The sequence below is a fragment of the Branchiostoma belcheri genome, unplaced genomic scaffold (assembly GCF_001625305.1).
Source record: "Branchiostoma belcheri isolate BF01 breed outbred unplaced genomic scaffold, Haploidv18h27 scaffold1, whole genome shotgun sequence".
Taxonomy (NCBI): domain Eukaryota; kingdom Metazoa; phylum Chordata; class Leptocardii; order Amphioxiformes; family Branchiostomatidae; genus Branchiostoma; species Branchiostoma belcheri.
This window is the reverse complement of record NW_017802379.1, coordinates 10845547-10862288: the sequence shown is the minus strand read 5'-3', so window position 1 is coordinate 10862288 and position 16742 is coordinate 10845547. Positions and strand designations below refer to the sequence as shown.

Genomic DNA, 16742 nt, shown 5'->3' with positions numbered 1-16742 from the left:
GGCCGGCTGGATCGTGTTTCGCGGGTATATGTGCTTGGCGGGCCGATAAGAAATCAGCCGCGACCCGCTTGTACTCTGGCTTTCCAGGGTAAACTCTCATGGATCCCACTCCTACCCTCTCAATTTCTGGACATTCCTTTGTAACGCGCCTCCATTCGTTTGTTAGAAAACGCACTCAGTCCACGGCTAGCGGGAGGGCCGTGTCTCCCGACTTCTGGCTATCTGATGTAGACATACAGTTTAATGGTCTCTCCGGCTGTACGATACCTCGCTATAGATCCAACATTCTCCCAATCCTCAGAGACAGCCGCCCCAACATAGTATATCTGGAACTAGGTCACAATGATTTATGTACACTGTAGGCCTTACCTCTCCCCTAGTAGGATAGCACACTATCTGGCGTCTCTGACGAGCACTATTACAGAAATTCCGTCAGTACATGCAGTTATCGTCGGAGAACCGATCTGGCGGTCCAAACTACCTCCATACATGCCTAACTTCCATGATCGCCTCCAAGAATTCAGGGAGACACTTTGTCCCCTCATTGACCTCATCCCAAAAGCCACTACATGGCGGCATTGCAAGTTATGGCAGAAGAACCCGAATTACTTTGTCGCCGACGGGCTGCATCTGTCGGATTTCGGCCAGCTTCGGTACTATAAGAGTGTACGTTGTATGGCATCATTTTTGTGTCAAAAATCTTTTCAAAAAAAGGTACCTTAAATTGACGTAAATAGGTCTGCTATGCTGACTTCAAAAGGGGCGTTTTGAATGCACGACAGGGGCCTTACGTAGGGGCCTTTATCATACCTTACAAATTCCGTGTCAAAAAATCGTTTAAAACTAGAGAGGCCGACATTTGCTTGGGAGCAAATACAGCATATTTCAGTCCATCTCCCTCCCACGCAAAAGTGGACTATTCCAAACTTACCACAGTGTAACACTGGCAAAGATTCTCAAATAAATGAATTATATAGTAGCTAATAGTATGTAATTGAGAACAAAGATGCAAGAACAAGCACATTGAATCTCGAAAGCTTTACTAATCTTATTACAGGTATGCAAATACTAACAATGATGAGATTTGATACATTTTGAAGGTCTTAGGCACATAAAATTGAATGTGTGGGTCATTACGCACGACTTACGTGCAATGTGACCCCAGGCAACCCGCAATCGAACACGTGTTCCATGGCCAACGGCAGATGGAACGTGCCATTCTTTAGATAGAACATGGAACGGGTATAGCACTTTTGGCCCTTTTTGTGTTGAAAATAGCCATCAAAGTCCCCCAAATGAGTCATTTGGAAGTGCTGTATGCCAAATATGTGACTGCTATTCTGTAGACACATGTTCAAGGTACCCTTATACCGAATTTCAGATCATTTGGTTGTAAAACCAGGGATCAGGATCCAAAAATCCATTTTTTGGCGAAAAATGCCCCAAAAAACCTTCATAAAAAATTTTCAAAGCACGGCGGTCTGTCACTACGGCATTCTTTCCCATTGCTATGCGCGTTCGAAAAGGTATCGGGTTACAAGACGCTATTTTGGCCTGTTTTGGACTACCTGTAAAATATTTGAAAATACACAAATAATATTTAGGGGTAAATTTCGTCAAATTAAAATGAAATTATCGTCTTAACATCCTTTAAATGTTAGCTTTTTATGTTAAATCAATGATTTTTTAAAATTTCGCTCAGAAAGACGATTATTTTCGAGTTTCCGAGCACAAGTCATATCACGTTTTTAGGCAAACATCGTTCAAACCTGGCTACGTATATTACCCCAGATCCCCGATTTTTATATTTTTCGCAGACTAGGAATAAGACAAAAAATCGTGTTTTAGGGATTTGTTAATTTCTGATTTTAAGTCTAGTTTTTGTCGACATATTGGTGAAAAAATTACATTTTTTGACATTTTTCTCACTAAATTACCCATAATTCAAAATTGAGGCCATTTTTCAAAAATCCCTAAAACACGATTTTCGGGACAACCGTTACAGTCATTTTGAGCCGTAAATGGGGTATGTTTGACTCTCCATGTTTCCAGGTTTGAACGAGTTTTGGAGACATGTCTTATCGCCAGAAAGTGTGCATTGTGTAATTCATACTGGTGTAAAGAATCATTACAGTATTCAAGGTCACTCAAGGATACGACAGTAGCTTCGCTACATGTTACATGTCCACCAAAAATAATAGCGGACATGTACTGTCCAGGAAACTGCTTGTATCTATAGAAAAGTGTTGTTTTTTATCTGTTGCAATGCACGGAGGTAGACAGGCTTGTTTTGCCGCTTTATTGTAAATGACCGCAGGTGACCCCGAAATAGACAGGTCAAATAGAACGCGGGTTCGATTCGAATTGCCCAGATCGAACACGATCGAACACAGTTCGGGTTCTATGACATGTGGGAACTTTGCAGCCCAGATTTGACCACCGTGAAGGCATGTATCAAAAAAATGAAAAAAACGCCTGGGGGTATTGGCCCACTCTACCTCCGTGCCAAAATTGAGACTGCGACTCAACCTCAGGCAATGCCCTGTGCACAGTTTTATGCAGGAGTGTACTGGGGTACGCTAATCATAACGTTACGATCTAGAGATCTTTTCAGATGCATTAGGTGGTGTGACCCTATCCATTTCTTTCCCATTATAACCTAAGGCCACGCCAAGTAAATTTTATGGATGACGTCCGCGCGCGCATTGATTTTGGCCTGTTCCTAGAAAAAAAAAAAAGAAATTCCGCTTCCTGTAACTATGACCATAGAGTCACGACAGTGAAAACAGTAACGCGAAGAAAGTGTCTATTGACAGGACCATCCTGTCAATAACAAAAAATTCTTCACTGTCCACTGTTCCACCTGATTTATTGCTGTTTTGATGATGAATAAAAGACTTCTTGCTTGTTACACTGTGTCACCTCATTCAATTTGTGTCCTAACATTTGTCGTCTCTTAGTATATTTCTAATCTAGGCATCTTGTTTTTTGGGGGGCCCTTCTTGTTTTTTTTCGCCCTCTCGCATTAGATTTAGTGTCTCCAAAGGACGTCATCCATAAAATTTACTTGGTGTGGCCTAACCTATATGACAGTGTATCGGATGTTTACATTCCCTACATGACCCCTCACCTTTGACGGTACACATGACCTGTCGGCGTTGTGCCGTAGCCATGTAAATCTACTTCCTTGAGGTAGCAGAACACAGTATTAATGGGCGACTCCCGGGGGTCTGTGACGCGGGTATAGAAAGTAGTGCAGCGAATATTCTTGAAGGCTGGGTAGAAAGCCTGATAAGAGCGTCAGCCAGATGTAAATTGTGCTGTGTGGTGTAGGAATGTATCGGGTTGGAGAGTGTATGATTTGAATTGTGAAGGTTTTGCAGTTCGTGTATAAATGCGCCGTATTGCGCAACTGGCTTTCCGGGTGAGTCGGCTGCAGTTCAGGTCACGTCCGTAGAGGGCGATTTCAAAGTGTACGTTACGAGCAGATACGCCTACAGGATTTTTTGGTTTCTAGATATTTTGTAGTTTGTACCTTCTTCTGAAACATATTCGATTTTCGTATTTGTGAAGTGCACCCTGCTATAATTCTTACCGCGTCGAAGTGAGTCATCTTGGGGTCCTTAACTATAGAAATCCCCATAGGGCGAAAACTGTGTTCTGCTACCTTGATGTAATACTGGTTTCATTTTCCAGAACATGACCGAGAAGGCGACATTTGTGCACACTGACAGCGGAACGCGCAGGGTTCTGCAGCTGAAACATGCCACACCGGCCAGGCTTGTGATGGTGTTCGGGCTGAGGGAGCCTCCGCAGCTGCTGACGAGAGTGGACACGCAGGACGTCGTGTTCGCCGAGGGGAGCCCCGAGGAACCGTACTCCGACCTGGAGCCGAGGGCCGAGTACGAGTTCTCAGCTGCCCAGTCAGGTAAAGGCTTGACAAATAACTTAATGTAGTCATTTAATTAAAGCTCTTAACGTTAGTAGTGACAGTCTTACAATTCATGCTATCGATGGCCATCGATATTTTGTGTACTGAAAAGGCCATATTTGACGAAAGTACGTTGCGTTGCAGGGGACTATAAAATGCTAAAAAAAACTTACTATCGTTGCTCGTTGTGGATATAACTCAGCTGCAAGGCAGCATAAGCCTGTCTTGTCCCTCGATCTGGCTATCAGTTAGGCCAAACAGCCTCAGCCTTGGTGCTGACTGGCCATTTACAATCATCACTGAAAAATTGAAGAATACAGATCATGAAATGAAATAGACGTTTTGTCATTTCAGTGTTTGTTTTATACGACTTTCATGTCAAAGATTTAGTTATCAAAAACGCTTTCTTTCTATGCTTGGTTTAAATCGAAGTTCACAGTTTCCGTCTTTCAAGCTAATGGCCACGTTAGTATCCTGTATTGTGAATTATGATTGTGACAGCACATAGTATAGTTCCTTGGACCTACACTAAACTATGGTGTGATAATCTCACATGTTACACAGTGGCAGCCACCGTGACAATTCCCACCTCTAAGCCAAACAACCTGCGGCCAGCGGACATCCAGCGAGCATTGGTGTGTTGTCAGGCCGTGTATGAGGAGACACCAGACGCCGTACAAGAGTTCCTGACAAAAGAACTGGAGAGCCATGACTTCTGCAGTACTTCTGTATCCTGCTATGGGCGTGTGTCGTACATGGTAGCTGAGACTGAGGACAATGCAGTCTTTATTGCTTTTAGGGGTACGTTACCACCATATAATGTTAAGTCAAATTCACTGCAGTATTATCATATGATATGATATAAACAGGATAGATAATGTATCGTTTTCATAGCAAGGAACACGAGGAAATACTTAATCTCCAAGCAGATCTTTTGGTGGGGGTAAGACAGTATCAAATTGGCCAGTCTGTATCCATTTCCCCACCCAAGGGTGGTTACAGACTGGCCAATTTGATACTGTCTTACCCCCACCAAAAGATCTGCTTCGAGATTAGGAAATACCGTCCACCAATGTTATATATTATTTCAGGAACGAGCAGCTTCAAGGATGTGATGGCCGACTGTTCCATCTGGCAGCAGCTGGCAGCAGCCGCGCCTGATGGACGCCAGACTGCAATGGGTGGGCGGTGTCATGCCGGATTCCTTGAGCTGGCCTCCTCTATCCCGGTCGACCCCTTCCTGAAGAAGTACAAGCACCACCGCATAGTTCTGTGTGGACACAGCCTGGGTGGCGCCGTGTCACACATCGTCGCGCTCAACATGCTGGTGGAGCTGAAGAGAAGGGGACTCAAAACTGACAACATCAAGTCCATCGCGTTTGGAGCGCCGTTCTTCGGGGACGAGGGTCTCCGTTCATACGTGGAGAAGGAGAATCTGTCCGACTGCCTGCTGACCGTGGTGAACCAGAAGGACCCGATACCACGCATTCTCCGACTGGCAGAAGCCGTTGAAACCGCTGTGACAACAGCATCTGATAAGGTAACCTCTTATCTCCAGGCAGATCGTACGGTGGCAAGGCAGTATCCACTGGCCACCAATGATGATAATGGACACTCGTCTGGCCAATGGCTACTGCCTTTCCACCGTATGATCGGCTTGGAGAAGTAGCCATTAGTAACTACAGAAAGTGTACATTTGCTACGTGGAAATTAAGGCTGTAGCTACCACTACCAGCATATAGTACATTTGTACCTGTATGTGACAGCTAGTGCTTCTGATAACGAAATCATAGTAATAAGTTGAACTTAATAATTATTCAACCGGAATTCCCGTACCATTGTTATGTCTGTACAGGTGAAGAAGTTCGTCAAAGATGTAAGGCCATTTCTCACCCCAATACTGAAGATGGCGTCCTCGGTGGTTGGCGGCCCTGTCGTTGCGGCTGTAGCTGCTGCAGCTGGCACCGTTTTGGATCAGCTTCCCCGTGCCATGGATGAACTGGACGGGCTGTTACAGCAACACAAGGTAGAGTTACAGGAGCTGAACTCCATCTACCGACCTGTAGGGTGGTACATGTTCATCACGTGCCATGAAACTCCTGGCAGTTTCCACACAACATGGAAGGAAGGATATACACGAGAGGAAGGTCAGATCAACAGGTTCATATCAGAGAGTGGACGCCTCACTCGTGAGTACTTTGGAAATACACCAAGCATTTGAATTCTTTACATTTTTCACGGCATAGATTGTTACTCCGTGAAGGAGGTCAGGACCTCCGGACGGAGTGTTGTGATCGGCTGATTTTTCGTGTTCGCAGTCAAAACACATGGGTTCTCTTTGTGTAATCGGCACGCAATTTTATACGCCGTCTTCGGGCATGCCCGTGTTGATGCACGAATGTGTATTTTTGCCGTTGCAGCTTTCGCGGTCAATGTAATATTGCAGACGCACCCCTACAATTACAAGGCGAATTGGAATGGTCCAGAAAAACGCGTTGTTTGGAATAGCAGTGGGGGGGGGTCGAACTTCATGCAGATACGGGGTGGTTTTGATAAGTGGTTCCAGATGTTTTTGCCCATGGTTAAGAGATGCCAAGTTTTTTGGAAGATGTTCGCAGCCAAAACGCATTCTTCCGTACGTCGCATTTTTGTGTAATTTCACATGTGGTGTGGCATTATGTCCGGGATGATGCACGTCTTTTTATTTTTACCGTAGCTGTTTTGATATTGGAGTAAATGGTTATTTTCGAAACATCCCCATGTCGTTGAAATGTTGTCGTCCGTTTATGTCACCGGTAGTAAGTCGCGGCGGGGCTGATGGGGCGGAAATGTGGGGTGGTCAGAGGTCAACATTAGGAAATGTTAATACCGATGACGTAATCCTATCGATTTCAAACTGGTCGGGTGTGGCGACCTAGTGGCGGCGTGTATTTAGTCACGTAGCAACTGGCCGGTCGTCCTAGCAACGACACATGGCCAATATTTTTGGGTTGGGCCGCTACATAGTGTTAGTGGAGCAGCTCTTTGTAAACATGGACAATATTTTTGAGCAACCCATCAATGTGTTCTGCCTCGTGGTCGGATGTGGTCTGGGGCTGGTAAACCGCACATACAGTACTAGTAGATCGGGTAATTTCATGATTTGCTAGTTGTAAAGGCGTCGTGTAGTATGAGCCGGTATATGAAGAAGTAGCCTGTGTTACACAATCATGCTTTCGGCCGAATTGATGTGCAACTGTTACTAATTACAGGGACTGCGCTAATGCCGACCAGTCGCGCTGTCCTGATACACCGCGAATGTGCGAGTGTTCCCTGTAGACAGTCCCGGGAGTCATTTTTTCGCACATTCCAGGAGCCAAACCAAAATATGTTCATGAACCGAGTCCAAAAAACCGAAACGTGAAAATCGGATGATCGGACCTGATGTACATTTCTCTTTCTGTAGATTGTACACACAATACACACATCTTTAGATAATTTGGCCATGGCAGGTAAAAAAAAGTAACCCTGAATCATACTAGATTAGCGTAAATGCATGTTTATGCGTTCAAAACAAGAAAAGAATTTGTTTCCCGGTATTAATCTCTTGAAACACGGCGCTGAATATTGACGCAAAAATATTTCGGGCATCGCGCGCCCTTCCCCGTTGTTTAGACTGTATGCAAATCCCGCGTCACGTGTCGGCATTTCGCATCTCTGATTGGTTGTTGCGTCTTAAGATGACTGAGCCGACGCGCGTTTAAACAATTTTTCTTTGTTCGATTTATCATACTTCACAGAGAATTGTCGCCAATGGCTACTTCTTTTTGTTGCAATATATAATACTTCACGGAGAATTGTCACCTATGGCTTCTTGTTTAACGTTGTCGATACATATTTACTGGTGTGCCAATCCATAAACATTTGAATGTCGGGTTCGGTAATTACATGTAGGTGCCTACATGGTTATGTATCCTGTTCCTGGATGGTTTCTACTCAGGCCACACCGCCTTAATTCTATGGATGACATCCTCTGAAGACCTCCAAACTTGTGCGCGAGGGCGAAAAAAGAAAAATCCGGCCCAAAATAAAAATGCTACTAAACCGGAGGAATACAAAGCCGGTATTGTGAATTTGGCGCATTACATCGCGATGTATACGACAGGTCAGCACATGCTGGCTTTTTGCGGAATTTTTTAATGAGTTCTTGAGTCGTGGAGCTTCGGTAGCCTGGGTGCCATTCTCCAGAGTTACCACCGGCTTCACTGTCGCATGGACTACCCAAGCCTAAAGCCAGGCCAGAGACTTGGAAGACGTGATCTTTTTTTTTTAGATCAGGCGAAAATCAATGCGCGCGCGGATGTCATCCATAAAATTAAATCGGTGTGGCCTCATCTTAAAAGCCCTGTCTACCGGTCAAGACACTAAGCATTGGCATATAGATGTAGAATTAACTTAATAAGATATATAGAATTTACTTTGCATATAACATGCAACACTAAGCACGTAGCATAATTTGACGTTATACATTTTGCTTCTCTTTTTCCTTCAGCGGAGATGATACACGAACACAAGGCTGTGAGTTATGCAACGGCCTTCTACAATGTCTCAACCAGAAAGGAGTACGACACAGTCCTCACACCACCTCCAGTCTGCGATGTAGTTGACAGCATTGCCCCCGAGGTTCAACGGAACATCTCCATGGAAACAGCCTTTCCACCACGCGTCAGCAAAGTTTCCCTTGTCAGTATTGGTACGTGAGTCTTGCATAATTATGCTATTGGATACGATCAATTGAGATAGCTACACTACTGGTAGGATTGAACAATGAATATTGTGACAACCTTTTCTGTTCATTTTGCTATTTACCTTCCCGATGTCAACTGTGAAAAATTATTAAAACAAGAGTTCTGAGATCTCATACCTCCATGAAATATGGGCTTGCATTGTCATAGTTCATTTCAACATGTCCTCATTAATTATGCAAATAACCTCAACATTAACATAATATATGTATAGTGGTGCTGACCTTTAAGTAACTTATACATGTCACGAGGTATAACATTCCCAGCATTCACCAATAAGGAGTCACAAATGTTCACATTAATCATGCAAATTAGGTCATCATTTGCATAATTGGTATCTTTTGATGTGACGCCTGCCACAGATGAAATAGATTACATGTATAGCAGTACCATTATATGAAACACTGTAATTATAGAGTTTCCTCATTAATTATGCAAATGAGGTCCTCATTTGCATAATTTGCATTTAATCATGTACAACTGTCTCTCAGGTACCTAGACACCAAAAATGATGAAAATACGTTGTTCCAATCTGGACTTATTGGCTTTGAAAGTTTTTACCAGAAACTAACCTGCAGTTCCAGAACAAGCTGCTAGGGAGACCAAACTTACGCCACTTATTCCTGACAGGATAAGCTATCTGTCACCAAAAAGTCAAGACCATAGCTTGTTCAGGACAAAAGATACAAAAACCGGAAGTTCTGCTGCAGTACCAAGGTCATCCACCAGGAGGCGCATACTTGACCTTGACCTTTGTCTTTCCAAGACTTACCATCATACCAAATATCATCACAATCCATGAAGGCGTTCTGAAGTTATGCTGACTACAAAGTTGCGGAAACACAAACACACACACACACACACACACACACACACAGACATACAGACAGACACGCCAAAAACAATACCTCCATTTTTCATGGAGGTAACAATTCATTATAATACTTTGACTGAGGTAAACACATTTTGTTTGCTATTTTAGCAAGCCAGAAGGGAAATAAGGATACTGGAAAGTTGTTGGTGACCATTGATGGTGAAAACCTAGACTTCTTCATCCTCTCTAAGGAAAATCCTTTCACAGGTACATATCTCTTGCGTATAATGTATTATTATGGGTTCACCACACCACGAAGTGGTGGTGAACCCATATTGCTTTTTCTGATGTTTCTTCTCCTCCTTCTTCTTCTTCTTCTTCTCCTGCCATTTTTTAAATGGATTCAGCTTCTTCATTTTAGGGCCTAAGGTCCTGAAATTTGGTATGGAGGTGCAGTGGGCAAATACCCCTAGGCATTTTTTAAATTTTTGTGATACAGGCTTTTAGAATGGTTTTATTTGAGTTTTTTGGCTGTGTTATAGCAAATGTATTACTGTGTTAGTGTGCCGTGTTTACCACGTCTGGGCATGAGTCATCACAATGGAATGCAGGGCATCAACCAATAGGCATGCAGCTTTCCTCTATACTTCTTGCTGATTGGCTGTTGGGATTTAACTTGATTAACACCTGCACAGAGCATTTCCACCTGCACAGAGCATTTCTTGCTGATTGGCTGTTGGGATTTAACTTGATTAACACCTGCACAGAGCATTTCCATACTGACAGTATGTCTTTATTCAAGTGTTTTGGTAGGTATTTCAAGCTTTTCTGCTCCAGCATTGGAATGCGGGGCATGAACGTTTTTTATTTTTATTTTGAAAATCAACAGTTTGCATTATGCAATTAAAAATCCTAACCAATAAAGTAGGGAATAGCTATCCAACTGTTGTTTTAGTTGTATGTTACTTCATATTATAGTTATATCAATGTAAATCATTGTTTTCCCTTGTGTTTCTCATTCTTTCCCTGCCATGTCGTAAAATGTGGTGAACCCATCGCTGTATTTGCTCCAAAGCAAATATTGGCCTTTCTAGTTGACTCTACAATGTATGGCATCACTGATACTATCACAAACAATTATAGACAATAAAACATGAAGCAGAGATACATGATACATGTTTGACGTGACGACCCTTTTAATCAATACAACACTTAATACAATAGCACAATCAAAAGGAGCAGACTATTTTGCATGAAGAAAAAACAAAATGATAGAGGATGATGATGACAACATAATCGTCTCATTTATTGTTCAGGTATTCCGTATGACAAGACAAGAAGGGAACCGGTCTCTGTGAACTTCAAAAGCTCCCGGCAAGTTATCTTGGAGTGTTACCTAACTGATGGGGCATTTGACCCTTTTCCCACCATCACGGTTAGAACTCACTTTGAGGAGATCAAGTATCAGACCAAGAAAGAAGAAGTCAAGGTAATGTTTGTTCTATCCTAAATTACTTCATGACGGGGGGCGATATCGACTTCAGACAACCTTTGACCCTTTGCTGACGTCACACGTGGGAAAAATCACGTGTCCACAGCATTTGGGTCAGATAGCTGAGGAAGACTGAGTGATTCAGTCGAAAATTTCTGGTGAGTCAAATTTTGAGTTGGAGAAAAGTTTAAGTTTTTCAGAATGTAATTTACCAACTCAGATGAACTTTCATGCTGATGTACTTCATGAAATGACCATTATTTCCTTTGTGGCCTCTCCTGTATTGATATAAATGAAGAGACAGGCTTCTCCTTAGTGTCTGAAGTTACAGTAGGTGTAACCCGAACTGCATGACCTGTTGATCCAGGATTTTTTTTGATAAGAGTATAAGCATTTTGACAATATGTATGTTACAGAAAGGAATATTGTGTATGTTACAGGAACTGAAGGGCTGTACGTTGGGTCAGCTAGCCGTTGGGCAGTTGAGGCCAGAACTCCTCATCCAGGCAACACAGCGGTGCTTGGCAACAGTGATGATGATGCCGGAATCCCGCCGACAAAAGGAACTTAAGAGGAACGTCATGATGATGTACCTGGACAAGCTTGATAAGGGCAGACGTGCCGTCAGAAAAGGTAAGTTCATAGACAAGCAAAGTAACTCCATCCTTAAGATGGATCTTAAAATTATCCACATTTTTGCAGTCGCTTTCTAATCTTCTTGTTTCTATTTTCTCACCTTTACTAAGTCTGTGCTGTGAAATCGAGATTTTATTTTCTTGCCCTGTACATGTTTAGGTAAGAAGAACCCAGAACTATTCGACATGGTGGCAGCTGCCTTATCTGGTGGCCTAGAGGACCTTCAGGATGAAAAGCTGCGACCAGTGGTGGGTGCGATTGTTGCAGAAGTCGGGAACCATCTAAAGGTGAAGTACCCTATGGGTCTTACGGATTGGGTGCTGGCAACGCTGCTAGGGCTTACAGCGGTGGCTGGTGTGGTAGTCACAGGTAAGACTTTTCTTGAAGTTCAAATCCTTCCCACGTCTTCCATTTTGAAGGGGCGGTGCCCACTTGAATTTCTAAAGCCCTTTCGTAACACAGGCAACTACAGTAGTCAAATAGCATGTGTACATGCTCGTGCGAAAACCTTTTTCTAGTCGCTGAGTATAGACTCTGTATCTTTTCTCAACCAAGGTGGAGCTGGTGCTGCTTACATTGGTGCCTTGGCGATCAGTCTGACGGGAGGGCAGGCTATAGCTGCGGGTCTCGTCGGTATTCTAGCGTCCGGAGCCAGCGTTGTCAGCAACATCACATATCAATTTTTCGCCAAAGTGGAAAGTAATTACAAGGGTGTTCTCAAGTAAGAGCAGGTTGAGAATCAATTAAATGAACTAATTCCACAACTTTCCTGAATTTCTGTATATATAAATAATTCCCTGTCCACTAAATAGTTTTTAGCTACATCATGTAATTTGTAACCGATTTTGTAATGCCGTAATTTTAACATAAAAGTGCAATAATCTAGTGCAATATTTGATGCTTATGCTTAAGTTATGTACATGTTAAATATATTCTACCTGTGTATCTCATTGTAAAAGCTGCCCAATTCAGCCTACGGGCTGCAATTAGCAACTTATATGTATGTTGTATGCATGTTCTTTTCGAAATAAACCAGTCTATATGATCTGGACATAAGTATGAACTACACTATACCTATACCTTATTGAAGGTCTCTGATTGAAGAGCTACCATCTGTGCAGGATGTCGAGGAAGAGAACTCAATCCGTGACAGGGCACTGGATGACGATGTGTACAGTCTGGAATCAGCTCTCATGACCAAGTATGAGGTGAGAGCTTTATACCGGGTCTAATATAGGTACAACATTGTCTCCATATGCTGATAGGCGTGGGTTCTGCTGATACACGTAGTATTTACAATGATTAATACCTCAAGTGGCGTCGGGTGGTGTAGTGGTTAGAGCAATCGACTGTGAACCGGGAGACCCGGGTTCGATTCCGAGTCGTAACCGGTACATGTCTGAACATGCGCCCCGACGTTGTGCCCTTGGGACGACTTTCCTCATTCCACCCAGGTGTGAATGGGTACCTAACTTCGGTTGGGGAAAGTCGTATTGAGGTCACCTGGTGGCGCCGAATGGCAGCCGCACAGACCCTTGCGACAGTTCCACAAAAATAATTGTTCCACAAAAATAATTGTGGAACAAACGTGTATCATGTGTATTATTTGATTGTTGTAATTGTTGTGATTTGTATTGATTATTGTGATACCCTGCATCAATTCAGCCGTATTAAGGGCTGCGACTTCACGGGTACTGTTTGGACAGTAAAAAAAGAGCATGTTGTTGATGATAATGGCAATTATCCATCGCAAACACAGCATTTCGCGTATCTGGATGGTACTTGACAGTAATGTTGCATTTCCTTCTTTCAGATGCTGGGATGTCTAGATAAAGATTTTGACTCCATTGCAAAACGTCATCCATTCAAGACTACTTGGGGCAAGAAGCTAGGCAGAGCAACTAAGGGGTCCCAACAGGAGGCGGTGAGACGCTGCCAGATGACCTGTGACCTGTTCCGGCTCCGTCAGCTACTCATGAAGACTTGCTTCGTGGGTCTGATCGGGCCGCAGGATGCAGGCAAGACGACACTCATCAAGACGCTTTGGGGACTGGAGGAGGTGAAAGACATCGGGTTCCAGGAGCACACCAAAACAGCCGTGCTTTACAAGGCCCGGGGCACAGAGAGGATGGTGGTAAGAACTTCAAATCATACATGACTAAAGCGACGGTCACAACCCGCCGTACGTGCTTCTGCGTGCTGTCTACGTGCAAAAACATGGGCAAACGTAGGGCATCCGTGCGTGGTGAGTACCACCTCCGTACGGAATCCTACGGATTGGGAGCACGCAGACACGCCGTAGAACTTTGAGTGCATGTAAAACTTTTTCTACGTGCTGTCTGCTGATTCACCACCCGTGCGTGCGAGTACGAGCGACGTGCGTGCCCCGTACGTGTCGTGCGGAAGAAGCACGTGTGAGTACGGCCTCCTTACGGTAAAGTTGCAATCGCACGGAGATCGTACGTTGTAAGCACGTACAACTCACCACTTGCGCAACGTACGGTGCACGCAACCGCTCACGGCCAGACTTGGCGTGCAGACCACACTCTTACACCTTGCGCAACCGTGCGAGCGACGTGCGTTGACGCCACTCCTTCCCCACGTTTTCAACGTAGCAGACGTAGCCTCCCAAAAAACGTACGGAGAAAAAGCACGTACGGCGGGTTGTGACCGTAGCTTAACACATGTTTGTAGACACTCGGCAAATCCTATCAGGGTATCCAATAGTCATTTCAAACGGCCCAATTCCATCTACATAGTGTCTATGCTTACTCTTGCAGCAAAAAGATGCAAGTTTCTGTGCTCTTGCAGCAAATAGATGCATATGTATCTACATTTTTGCAGAAATATAGCATCTAAGTACTCTCCCATCATCTTGATTTGCAGATTGTAGACTTCCCTGGCACAACCACAGTTGATACTCAGGTGGCCACGCTGGTGAACCACTGTGGGGGACTGGCCAGTTTCTTCATCCTCGTCATGCCGTTCACCGGCGATCCCAGCAAGCTAAACATTGACCAACTCAAGAAGGTCAAGGCCTTTGGCTGCACCTTCGTGATCTGCATCAACCAGTGTGGACGCTTTCCCGATGCGTTTAAGGTATGTCGTTATAGCAATGGCCAAGTGGGTAGAGTGTTCGCCTTGCATTCGGTAGGTCGTGAGTTCGATCCCCGGCCGAGTCATACCAAAGACTTTAAAAATGGTACATACTGCTTTCTCTGCTTAGCACTCAGCATTTGGGAAAGAGTATGGGAGTTAAACACACACCACTACCAGTGGACTAGCCCCCTGCTGTAGTGACTTCTGTGTGTGGCCCAGGGCTAATGAACGGAGATGGGCGCCGCCCTATGCGTCACTTGACGCGGGAAGGCTCTTTAACTTTAACTTTAACGTTATAGTAAGATATTTTATTTGGCAGGCATCACTTGCAAAGGAACTTCAATTCGAAGTTTTTATCCCATTGCTTTTCTTTTGATTGTGTGTATGTGTATGTGTGTGTGGGGGGGGGGTCAATGTTTAGTAAAATTTCCATGTTTCATTTCATGTTTCATTCGTCTCACTGAGATGTCTCTTCCATCTCAGACCAAGGAAAACACAGACAAGTTCCGTGCTGACTTCTCCGAGGTGCTAGACGTGAAACCTTCGGACATCTTCTTCACCGACTTCGTGGCGTGCAGCCCGGAGATGCGCGCCGTGGGGCTGACGGGAGTTGATGACGTCAGGCGGTGGATCAGGGACTGGCTGGTGACGTATGACGTGTTCGAGAAGGACGAGCCTGAGCTGAGCAGGGCTGTGAACGAACAGGCAGCTGGGATGGGTACAGGGTCATAGATTTTTGCCTCCGGCGAGGAGATATCCTTCCGCGGAAGGGTTTTGTGAGAGATTTAGATTTTCATGTTCGCAGCTGTTTCTCGCGTTTGAGTGGACGGATTCTTTCGGGACTCGGTATATGTTTTGCTATTGGGCTGTAGATGATGCACGTCCTTTTGTTTTCATTGTATACGTGTTTTCGGGCGGGAAAATGGTGCCTTTTGGTAGCCCCAGAACACCCCGGGCGTGAAAGTGGTCGCGACCGTTGACCTTTGAAGTGTTTAAGCTATTCTCGGTCTGGTCCACGTATATGACCCCTCACACAGAGGGGTGACTGGTCTCGATAAATTCTTTGTTTAAAACCCTATATAAAAATATACAATAAAAAGCCCGGAGGTATAAAATCTCAGGTTTTACTTGTTATCTCTGTAACAAACGGTCTTTCTGTGTGGGTAGGATTTGGGCTTAAGTTTACAGTTACGTTTACGGTTACAGTTACAAATCCTTAGACTCTCACTCTAAGGAACTAGTTACTAGACTCTCATTCTAAGTAACGCCAAAGCCAGGTCGATTTATATTTGATGTGGTCGACATACGATTTTGATGCTGCGTAATTATTAAACTGTTTTAACTATCAAACCGCTGACAATAATCCAAGGGCCGTCATGTATTGAGACCTGACAACGAACCAACCAAGGTTGGCTTAAGTTCAGAAGCAGTCTGACCAGATTTAGGCCCTGCCTGCCGTTCTATACGATTTGAATTCGTATTTGAGTTAAATCTGAATCAAATTTGACCCTCCCCCGAAAACCGTTGAGCTACATTGTACTCCCGAACACCAGCCAACCACAGAACCTCCCGTCCATACAATGTTTTACGTTACTTTACAACGTTACGATAAATAAGTGGGGGCAATAATTGTTTTCTTTCACCATGTAAACGCAGACTGTCCATTCTTTGTCATTTAAATTCTTTAGGACGAATACCTAAGCACGACGTTGGTCGACGTCGTTAGAATTTGATGCCGCAGAATTTCTAATCTGGCTGGACCCACAGAACCGATCGTCAACAAGAATCTGATAAAGGCAGGATTTTCCACAGAAAGACAGCTTAAATGTTGTAGGACACATGCGCGTCTGTCCCATGGCAATAATGCATCTACATTGGTAGCTTGATCGTACATTGTATCTGTAAAGCCAGTATAAGGCCACAACGACTCAATTTCATGGATGACATCCGCGCGCGCATTGATTTTCGCCTGTCGCCCTCAAAAAA

General features: G+C 44.1%; 1 protein-coding gene across 1 annotated transcript in view; it reads left to right on the top strand.

The window, feature by feature from the left end:
- The window catches only part of LOC109477558, a 17075-nt gene extending 1584 nt beyond the window's left edge, over window positions 1-15491 (top strand). The window contains exons 2-15 of the mRNA XM_019778919.1: window positions 3697-3928; window positions 4496-4732; window positions 5023-5471; window positions 5787-6120; window positions 8463-8663; window positions 9698-9796; window positions 10846-11018; window positions 11462-11654; window positions 11817-12026; window positions 12213-12378; window positions 12748-12865; window positions 13471-13791; window positions 14544-14756; window positions 15240-15491. Coding sequence (XP_019634478.1) covers window positions 3700-3928; window positions 4496-4732; window positions 5023-5471; window positions 5787-6120; window positions 8463-8663; window positions 9698-9796; window positions 10846-11018; window positions 11462-11654; window positions 11817-12026; window positions 12213-12378; window positions 12748-12865; window positions 13471-13791; window positions 14544-14756; window positions 15240-15488 — 3192 coding nt within the window. The 5' untranslated portion in view covers window positions 3697-3699 and the 3' untranslated portion in view covers window positions 15489-15491. The remainder of the gene's footprint in view (window positions 1-3696; window positions 3929-4495; window positions 4733-5022; window positions 5472-5786; window positions 6121-8462; window positions 8664-9697; window positions 9797-10845; window positions 11019-11461; window positions 11655-11816; window positions 12027-12212; window positions 12379-12747; window positions 12866-13470; window positions 13792-14543; window positions 14757-15239) is intronic.
- Window positions 15492-16742: the final 1251 nt, after the last annotated feature.